We start from the raw sequence: 10,377 nt of genomic DNA, 5'->3' as shown, positions 1-10,377 counted from the left end.
ATTTTCAAATTAAAATAAAGTAAAATAACATAAATTATGTTGCTTTTCGGTTTTCCTTTTCAGATAAACACACACAGGGAGAGGGGGCGAGAGGGCAAGAGAGAGAGGGAGAGGGGGGGTAGAGATTCACGTGATGGTGGGCACTGTCCAGGCGCAGTTCACCAACAAAATGACAGAAAACACCATGCTGCTTCCTTCTTTTATTGATTGGATGAACCCACAAGAGAGCCAGGACTCTCCTCCCCTCTACGGGCGTCGATGTCTCCGGCGCGCAGACCGCAGCAGAAAAGGCTTCCTGTATGAACAGCAAAGCGCCTGGCGCCTGGTGCTACGGTGCGCGTCCTGTGTGAACCAGGCGTCAGTATGCTTCCCCGTCGCATCGACGCCATCCTACGCCGTGTACGCAGCTAGGGCTTGACGCGCACCGGAAGTGTTTGTGCGCGCTCCCGTGCCGCCTTGGCTGGTGGCTGCAGTTCCCCACAGCGCCTATCGCGGCAGCACTGAGGTAAATTTTGTAAAGTTGCCTTAAGTCCCTTTAAGTTGAGAACAATGTCATTCAGTCCAGGCAAAATTACAATATGTGAGGTATGTGCGTATTAAACTATGGTACGGTAACATTAACATGAGATAAAGCCGTTACTAAAAATCCTGGTTACTTCCTCAAACCAGCAAATTCCTTAAAACATTGTACAAGACTTGACAATTTAGATGAAACAATAAAGAAGTTTAGAATAGGCACAGTTTCGTTATATAGAAGAACTCCAACCATAAATAAACTGTTGGTAACATTTTACTTTAAGCACCCGGTATAACACATTATAAGTAGTTATAAACACTCATACATGCGCAATGCTTTATAACTCACTATACAGCACTATACAGCATAGGATTAGGGTTAGGGTTAGGGTTAGATCCTGGCATTGTGATCATCTTTTTTTTTTTTCATTTTCATTCATTTTCCACCGCTTTATCCCTTTCGGGGTCGCGGGTGGCTGGAGCCGATCCCAGCTGCTGTGGGCGAAGGCGGGGTACACCCTGGACAGTTCGCCAGTCTGTCGCAGGGCTGACATATATAGACGAACAACCATTCACTCACACATTCATACCTAGGGGCAATTTAGGGTGATCAATTAACCTACCATGCATGTTTTTGGACCGTGGGAGGAAGCCGGAGTACCCGGAGGGAACCCACACACACACGGGGAGAACATGCAAACTCCACACAGAAAGGCCCCGAGCCCCGGCCGGTATTTGAACCCAGGACCTTCTTGCTGTGAGGCAAGAGCGCTAACCACCGCGCCACCGTGCGGCCTATTGTGATCATCTATGAATGTTTATAACTATAGCTACATGTGTTATAATGGCATTATAATGCTTTATTAATGTACTTACAATGTGTTATACGGGGGGCTTCATATAAAGTGTTACCAAACTGTTTATTTAAAAAAAATGAAAAAGAAATTTTAATAATTATTGCACCAATATTTTAGCAGTACAGTGGTTATGATTGTCAACTTTGTTTTGAAATCTCGGTATTTTACAATGGGAGTGATCCTCAGTTTCTCCCCGGTGTTCTAGTGGTGTTTGTCTCCCTCTTGTGTTCACAAACAGTCACAAAAATCTGTGCTTCATTCACCGTATTGTTTAGTTTCTCTGTATTTTGCTGTTTGGAAAACAATTGAAAGCAGACAAATGAAGTCACACGTGTCGTGAGAAAATTTATCTGAAGGATATATGCGAAAAAGAATACGAATAATTTTATATAAAATTCAAGAGGATGCCAAGGCATTACGTATACAGTCACGGTGGCCGAGAGGTTAAGGCGTTGGACTCGAAATCCAATGGGGTTTCCCCGCACAGGTTCGAATCCTGTTCGTGACGAATTACTATTTTTCTCTCACTGGATACAATTTTAGAGTTTACCTGTCCTATTTTTACGTCACAACAGGGAAACTGACAGCAGTTAAAAAAAGGTTTTTTTTTTCATTATTTTTTGCTCTCTAGACTTTAACGCCTATCGTTCTCCTTGTAGAAATGTTACGTTCACGAATGACTCAAATCATTTGCACGGCTCTTTCAGGTAAACAATGACAACGTGTGCTTGCTCATAGTTTATTTACGTGTCACGCGTGTGTTCGATGAGTCTGAGCTGTCCACGCCGCCTTCACATGGACGACTAATGATGGTTTCGCGTTTGAGCTGTCCACAGCATGCGCCATTCACGTGAATGCATGTGCAAAAAGCCTGGACCGATGCCGGTGTTTCGGATTAACTGGTTTTGATGTTAACTAGTGACCAACTTCCTTTATCGTCCATTGCTTCCTGCTGTTGTAGACATTAAAAACCCGACAGAAATCAGCGTCGGACCTTTTAGAAGTCTTACTTTGACATCTTTTTTTGTTTTACTAGTAGCAGTAGCTCCGAACGCTAACTTAGCATAAGTTAACTCCTTTTAGTTAAAAGATGTTGGTCACCAGTTAACTGGGGAACCAGTTCATTCGAAGCACCGCATTGCTCGTTTCATCAAGTTCTTCAATATTAGAGGCAAAAACAAACAAAAAAACAATACATAAAATGAGCCAGAGTCAAAAGAATCGTACCAGGATTCGGATGCACTCTTCTGGGGACGACATGCAAGGGGAACACAATGCAATATTTCGGAAAACACTTCTTTCAAGTCTGGGACAACAAACAGCTTATTATGAAAACTCAGCAGCACCTGATATTAACAGTGTCAGGTGCAGTGGTGGCGCCATGGATTTATTTATTTCGCCTTTCAGTGTGTGTTTTGTGGTCTTTTAGTGAGATTTCTAGTTTATTTTCTACTGAAACACCGACAGTAATTTGCGAAAAGGGACGAAACATTATTGTGCAACAAAATACACATGCAAGATATGCAGCCAAAGTATTAAAAGATGAAAGGTTTATAAGCACTCCACTTAAACACGCCACTGAATGTAAACGGCTGCATGATTATGTGCAAAGTAAAGACTGAGATGCACCAAAACAGCAGTAAAGTAAGTAAAACACACAGAGAAGGTTTTCATTTGGACCTTGTACACAATGACCACAAACTCATGCTGCCAGTTAAAACCTCCACTAAAATAAAAAAATATCCAGTGCTAATATTCTGTTCTAAAGACATATTAACAAACATCGCATCGATGATTATCTATCATTTGAATCTCCACCACCAAAGGTAATATAACCATGCACTCACCATCATGTCATAATAAAACGGTACATCGGTTGTTGTGGGTGAGGGCGAAGGCATCAATCCGTTTCCAGTCCATGGACGTTTTGGCAAAAAAGTACTCCATACTTTAGAATCATAAGTAAATTCGTCAGTCCCCAGAAAACTGCTTCCATTAACAGGAAGCGGTAAGTTCAAAGGCTAACGCACGAGCTGCAACTATTGGCTGAATCTGATCACACTGCTTTTTAGTAAAGAAAATAGGATAAATGGATGTTTTGTTGATGTATTTATTGATTAACCAGGTAATGCATTCTAATATTCATACATAATAAATACAAATAAACCACTTTAAAAACATATTTCTTGCCATTACTTTCGGAAGTGTCTTGTATATTATAAATATATTGTCTTCTATATAATCCCTCTTGGTCCCTATGTAAGCACAACATACACTGCTCCATGTACCTTGAGCTCATATAACTATGTCTGTATTTGAGGTTGTTGTCTTCTAATGACAGCATATGAATTACATACAAGTAGAATTCATTTTGAAAAAAATGAATAAATTGCTTTCAAAAAAATAAAAAAACAGAGGATACAAATCAGAACAGCTCCAAAATCTGCCCTGCCCAGATGCATGACTACATTGTGGATTTCTAACGTTCTCCTCTCTCTTTATATGTGAATATGCCTGAATCACATGCTTGTGCATATATATTGTATTGACAGGATGAAATGAGATTTATGTATGACATGAGCTGGAACTAGGCGATGCATTATTTGCAGTCCCATCACTCCTTACATTCAGATAGGACCATCACATGGTCAGGGAGTAATAGAGGTGTAGAATGCAGTTCTGATTAAAGCTGTAGCCTACGGAAACACAAGCTGATCAACAAAAGCAAAGGTTCTCTTTCAGATGGAACTCAATTTACATGCAAAATTGAGACTCTAAGAATATATACTTTGTATACTATATATATATATATATGGATTTTGGATGCTTTACTGATAAAGCCAGCAAAAAAAGTGTCGTGTCATTATTAAAGCACGTGCTCCCGCGACCTGCAAGCAAATCTCCTCGTGCAGGCATAACTCGGCAGTCGGCACAGGTAACAAGTGTTCTTCATATCTCCTCCTTCATGACCCAGCCCCATAGATTCATGCCCGGCTCCCTCTACCTCCTTCACATCAAACTCTCGCGTTTGTTTTCGACCTCGCGATATTTGTGAACGGAATCTGTTTGGGGTAAACCAACTGCTCTCTCCCCCATTTCTGTTTGACATAGCATAATTAAGCTACTCACACGGGTGACGTCCGTTTGGGTACAACATCTTGATTTCAGTAATTCTCAGTGTGTTTCCACTGGATTGTACAAGAGCCTGCTGGTCGGATTTTCCACACGTACACCGCTCGCCTGTGCGGGACAATGGAACCGGCGGTGAGGTATAAATCCGACCGGCAGGACCGGCTGACGTAGTTTTTAGGGGGAATTGTTGGAGCGGATATACTCGTGTAGTCAAACAGCTTATAACAACCTTAGAAATAGGAATTTGGGGCTTTATTCATAAGACGTGAATAACCAGGGCAGTTAATGAGGCTTTTGGGTCATCTGTGAAGTCGTAGGGGACACGGGTAGCCAGAGATTTTAACACACAGCTCGTGTAACAAAGCATTTGGCCAGACTGCGCGCTAACGAAGCTAACAGTTCCTTATACTTTCAGAGCCACACAAAGGAAATGCCGTCGACTGGTGTGAGATCAACAACGTAAAACTTGAGTTTTGTAAGGACAGTGTTATCTCCAAATACCTGGCAGCATAACAAGCATTAGCAGAACTTGTAGACAGTGTATTATCATTTGTTAAAACAAGCACCTCAGACTGGACCAGCGCTATTGGACCTGTCAGTTTCGTTGGTGTTTGAGCTAATAATTTCTTAATCGTTCACTGCGTACATAACACTGGTTAAGTATTGTGTGAAGATCGAAGCTGCCATTATGGCGAAATGCCCAAACAGTCGTATCTTATTAAAAGAAGGTAGCTAACTAGCGAGCTAGCGCACTTAGCCCGCCTGCTTTAGTGGAGGAGAGTTAATTTTTTTTTTATCTCTTATCTCTTTAATCAGAGCTGTTTACGTTTTAGACTTGAAGGCGAAGTGCTTTTAAAGTAGTTGTAGGTCATAAATAGTTTCCGACAAAGTTAACACTGTAAAATAAGGCACCGTTAGCATCGAGCTAGTTAGTTAGCCGAGCTATTCATCCACTTAAAGTGAAAGGAACCGGACAGATCGGGTGGCTAACAATGGCAGCGCCAACAAACGAGGCCTTGTTTCTGATAAAGGACGTAAAGCCCGGCTCCAAAAATCTGAATATCGTGTTCATCGTGTTGGAAATAGGTAAGTTATCTGCTGGCGCTGTGGGAATGGAGCAGCGTATCCCCTCATCAGACCTGTGCGCTTTCTCTTAAAGGGGCAGGCCACGCTGAAACTCTAACATTAAGTTATGTCTGCATGCTGATCAGTGTAGTTTCCCCCCCCCCTCTCCACAATTTCATTCATTTTTTCTGCTTTCTTCAGGACGAGTGACCAAGACGAAGGATGGCCACGAGGTGCGCTCGTGCAAGGTGGCAGATAAGAGTGGCAGCATAGCCATCTCCGTGTGGGATGAACTGGGGAGCCTCATCCAGCCTGGGGACATCATCAAGCTCACCAGAGGGTAAGATCATGTGATCTGTACACTGAAAAATGGGTGTACAAATTCCTTTTCTAGCAGTTTACAGAAGTTTCAGTTCATCTTGCATTTTCTCCCTTAGCTATGCGTCCATATGGAAAGGCTGCCTCACCCTGTACACTGGAAGAGGAGGTGATCTCCAGAAGATTGGAGAGTGAGTACCAGGACACACATTTATTACCTCCCGGCTATTGGAATTCTGTTTGGCATATGTCCTTCACTTGTGCATCACACGATCTAGAAATTGTGGTTAAAACAGGGTTGTCAAACATAAGGCATGTGGGCCAAAACAGGCCTGCCAAGCCACCAAAACGCACATTTAAGCATAGCAGGTACAAGACAACACTGAGACTTCAGAAGATATCTTCACAAGTCTCTTTATGTTGAGATTGTAGTAATTTTCTGTAGTAATTGGATTTTCATCACATATATTCTACATCACAACAAAGAACACTGTAGGTGTATTAAAATGATTAAATATGCTTCAAAACTGTAATAATAGCAGATATGTATGTAAATTCTGACAGGCAGATTCAAAGCATTCAAGTCATTTTGTCGATCCCGCAATTCGTCAGTGTTAATATCTTGCGACATGACAAAGATGGGGATCGTCAGGCAATGAACTACTCTGAACTGTCACTGTGTGAGAGATGGTTTGTGCTCCAGGTGGAATGTACTTTAAGGTCTGTGTGCCAGGGGTCATCCTTGCAGGCTATATGAGGATAGGGCATTTTGTATATGGTGACAGTCACATGTTGGTTTTATGAGATGATTGGAAGGCCCTAAAAAGATTGTTTCAGTACTGCATCATATTCCAAAGTAGGGTATTTTTTTTTTATTTACTCAGTGACTCAAAAAAGTTTATCAATTTATATCTGACACTTTTCAACTACTCCAGGTGTTCACATGTGTTGAATGTGTTCCTTCCAGGTTTTGTATGGTGTATTCAGAAGTGCCCAACTTCAGTGAACCAAACCCAGAGCTGATAGCCCAAGCAAACCAGCAGAACAAGCCTGTGAGTCCTCCTGAGTGGTCGTCCAGCGATTTAAAGATGCCATCTGACCGCAGTGTTCTGGTTTCACTCTTACGTGATAAGATGAGCAAATTATCTGGGGTCATTGTGCACATCCTGTCTGATAGTCTCCATCAGTGTTTTTGTTTTTTTGTCTGCGTCAGAGATGAATGAGTCTTTCTTCCCCCCCCCCCCGCAACAGGGTAAACCTGATCAGAATCAGAGGGGGAACTCTCCACCAAATCAGAATTCAGGTACAGCCAACCCACCAGGTCAGTACATCTTCCTTTCAGTGGAGAATGGTGACACTGGCGATGTTCTTTCAAAGCTCTCACAGTGCAGCGCGCTCAGAGTCACTCTGAAATGTTGGTGCAGACAGAACATGATTGGAAAATTAAATCTCGACAGGTTATTTTATTTGTGGAGTCATTAAAATGTGATCAGGCAGCAAATTCAGTCCAGAATAATACAAAGCCAGTGTTTTGGCCAGATGGTACAAGAAGACCTGTCATGTCTTTCCACAATGCTAAAGCATTGAAGTGAGCTTGTCAGACTGAGCAAAGTGTTGGATTAGCATAATATTATCTGATTATGACCATGAGCAACAAACTGAGTAAAAGAAAAAAAATCTTACATAAACTAAAATATGTTCAGACATTTCAGTGCTCACTGGTATCTCTCCTCCCCCAGGTAACGGTGCCATGCCACCATTCGCCAACAACAACAACCCGTCATCCGGCGGCAACTCCCGCGACTCCGGGTTCGGGAGCGCCGGGCGACCCAATGGTCGGTCGCCCGGCAACGGAGGGCCTCAGAGCGCCGCTGCCGGACCGCCGTCAACCACAAAGTCCTCAGTTACCATTAGCAACGGCAGGGACCCACGACGTGCCAAAAGATGAGTGGGTGTTGGCGGGAGGAGGAGGAGGAGGAGGAGGAGGAGGGGGGGGCGGGGGCGGGGGGCTTTAGGGGGGAGGATCGTGTGAGAAAACCATCATTTCCCCTCTTTTTTTTTAAACCCCCCTGCCCCGTCTCCGCCACAGCCTACGTCGTCTTTCACAATAAATTACGTTGGGGACTACGTGCGTGCGTTTTTTAATACGGGCTAACAGTCGAATGTGTTGTCGGTCATGCGTAGTGCGAGGAGTGCTTTCAGTAATCATTCTGATCTTGATGCACTGTTGGAATTTCGTACATCTTTCAGCTCAAAGTATGAGTCTCACCACAAATTGCCAGCTCTGTGCCAGTGTTACCCCCCCCCCCCCCCCCCCCCCCCCCAACATCCCTCACGCCAGCCTGATTGCCTTCCCCCCCTCTTGCGTTCTTTCAAACTACACACCCTACTTGAACACTTGATGCACTTTCTTCTTTTTATTTATGTTGAGGCTTAGCTAGTCGTTTAGATCAGGGGAACTTTATCTTTTGTTTTTGTTTTGGTTTTTTTTTTTGTTTTTTTTATTCAGTAGAGGAAAAGGCCTTAAGTTTGTCAGATCAAGCTCGTGGACTGAAACGCTCATGAAATCCTTCAAGAGTTTTGTTTTCCCCTCGCTGAACCAAACTGCATCCAAAGTGACTTTGTGAAAGATACGGTGTTAGGCAGGTCGACATCAACAAGTTTTATTTTTTAATTATTCATTCAAAATGTGTTTTTTTTTTTTTCCTTTGATTCTCCATCATCTGTACCTCTTTATCTAGGTGGGACCACTTAAATACTTGCATAAACGGTTCACCAAATAAAACTTAGAGTAAATTTGCTGCCACTTTTTTGTTTTTTTGTAGTCTGTATGAGACTTTCAGTTATGATTAATATCAATAAAACATGCCATGCTGGTCACACTGCGCTTAAGCTGTCCTGTACAGTCGTATGAGATTAACTTGGACATTTTAGATCTGACTTGCTACCACATAACGGTGTAATTTCTGGATTTTATAACCTCCTTTAGGGTTCAACTTTTGTCCCCATAGGCCACTTTCCCCCCCAAGAATCACAATTATATATATATATATATATATATATATATATACTTTTTTTGCCTCCCTGCAGGCAGTTTTGTATTCGAAAGTCCTGTAGAGAGCAAGGTTACTGTCATCAAATGTCCCTCATCCTGCAGTGCCATCTAGTGTTTAACAGGAGCTGGTGTATTCAGTCGCAGCAGCGGGTGGATTGAAAGTGTGTTTTTTTTTTCTTTCTTTTTTTTAAAGCTCTAGGTAAACTCACATTCTTGGAGACAAGGGGGAAGTTATCTTAACTTCCTATGTCGCAATAGGAGGAAGACAGCTGTGCCTTTAAAGGAAAACTAATTCTGTTTACCAATTCCATTATGAAACGGCACATTGCGTACAGGGAGAAAAAACCCCAGTGTTTCTCCATCTTCGTTGTTGCACCAAGCACCTGAACACTGTGACCTTTGCATGTTGAGGTTGCCCCATATCACTGTGGTGGAGCTTTAACCAGTTAACTGTTCTGTATTTGTACTTGAAGCATATCAAAGCAGTGAAACATTTTTGATTTATCAAGTCTGAATTGTAACAATGCATCCTTTCAGTCTGAAGCCAGCTCTCTGTTCTGTGGGATAAACAGAACAAACTAAGAGTGGATAGAAGTGGCCAAGAAGGGCAGAGCTGAAGCAAAGCCATCTGTCATGTTGTTTCACCAGTGTGATACTGTATCTGCTTAAAAAGAGTCAAACAAGGCCGTGGAACGGTTTTCATGCCAGGCTTTTTAGAGCAAGTGTCCTCGTGGTGTTTTGCACATGATTATCAGTGAGGATAGTATCTTCTGGGAATGAAGGATTTAATGCCGATCCATCATCTGGTAGCCTCAAAACTTGAAGGTTGGGGACCTGGAAATTTGCTGGTTTGAATTCTAATGGGTCATCACTGTACGTCCCTGAACAATGCCTTTCTTTTTAAGTTTTTTTTTCTTCTCTCCTGCTTCAGAAAGGCATCCAGCTTGAAATGAACAATCTGGATCTCATCAAATAAATCACTGTCCATCCATCTTCTATACCACTTTATTCACCTTTGGGGCATCCAATATTATGAGAGGATATCATCCTCAGAGAAAACCAAACCTCAGTCCATTGCACTCACTTTTACACCTGTGGGCTATTCTACAGTCACCAATAAGTCTCAAATGTTTTGTTTTGTTTTTTTTTTTTTTAAGCCAAATTACCCAGAGGAAACCTGTAACTGTGCAGTATCATGAGATGTTGTGGGGCAAGCGTGCCAACCACAACACCGCCCTCTCTTCTGGTCTAGTGGTCTGAGTGTTTTCACTTCATTTTAGTTGGCATGCTTTTTTTTCCTAAAGCCGCTTCATGAGCAAACACAATCTGAACAACTTTTTCACGTTCACACCATTTCTCCTTTCGTCCGAGTCCTTGGACAAAAAAAAAAAAAAAAACAGTTGCCAAGCAACAGGCCCTTTTATAGATTTCACT

General features: G+C 42.4%; 1 protein-coding gene and 1 non-coding gene across 3 annotated transcripts; both read left to right on the top strand.

Annotated features, from left to right (window-relative positions):
* The first annotated feature begins 1,799 nt into the window (after positions 1–1,799).
* On the top strand, positions 1,800–1,881 carry trnas-cga (transfer RNA serine (anticodon CGA)). The gene has a single exon. It is a non-coding gene; the product is annotated as a tRNA-Ser (tRNA).
* Positions 1,882–4,667: 2,786 nt separating this feature from the next.
* Positions 4,668–8,775, top strand: nabp1a (nucleic acid binding protein 1a). 2 transcript variants are annotated; one of them, XM_030112607.1, is made up of 6 exons: positions 4,668–5,591; positions 5,772–5,910; positions 6,008–6,079; positions 6,856–6,940; positions 7,140–7,191; positions 7,628–8,775. In XM_030112607.1, the coding sequence occupies exons 1-6, from the start codon at positions 5,498–5,500 to the stop codon at positions 7,834–7,836; spliced, it is 651 nt and encodes a 216-aa protein (XP_029968467.1). In that variant the 5' UTR covers positions 4,668–5,497; the 3' UTR covers positions 7,837–8,775. The 2 variants fall into 2 exon arrangements, with proteins under 2 accessions (XP_029968467.1, XP_029968466.1); XM_030112606.1 differs by having other exon boundaries at positions 4,669–5,591; positions 7,140–7,209.
* Positions 8,776–10,377: the final 1,602 nt, after the last annotated feature.

This window comes from Salarias fasciatus, chromosome 16 (genome assembly GCF_902148845.1).
Source record: "Salarias fasciatus chromosome 16, fSalaFa1.1, whole genome shotgun sequence".
Classification (NCBI taxonomy): domain Eukaryota; kingdom Metazoa; phylum Chordata; class Actinopteri; order Blenniiformes; family Blenniidae; genus Salarias; species Salarias fasciatus.
Note: the sequence above shows the minus strand (reverse complement) of the source record. Positions and strands in the feature narration are given on the sequence as shown.

What these genes read in the sequence shown, in the direction of transcription:
- nabp1a (XM_030112606.1), top strand. Translation starts at nt 5,498, where the DNA reads ATGGCAGCGCCAACAAACGAGGCCTTGTTTCTGATAAAGGACGTAAAG. An exon ending in ATCATCAAGCTCACCAGAGG is followed by an intron (nt 5,911 to 6,007) that starts GTAAGATCATGT and finishes TTTCTCCCTTAG; the next exon opens with CTATGCGTCCATATGGAAAG. An exon ending in AGGTACAGCCAACCCACCAG is followed by an intron (nt 7,210 to 7,627) that starts GTCAGTACATCT and finishes CTCCTCCCCCAG; the next exon opens with GTAACGGTGCCATGCCACCA.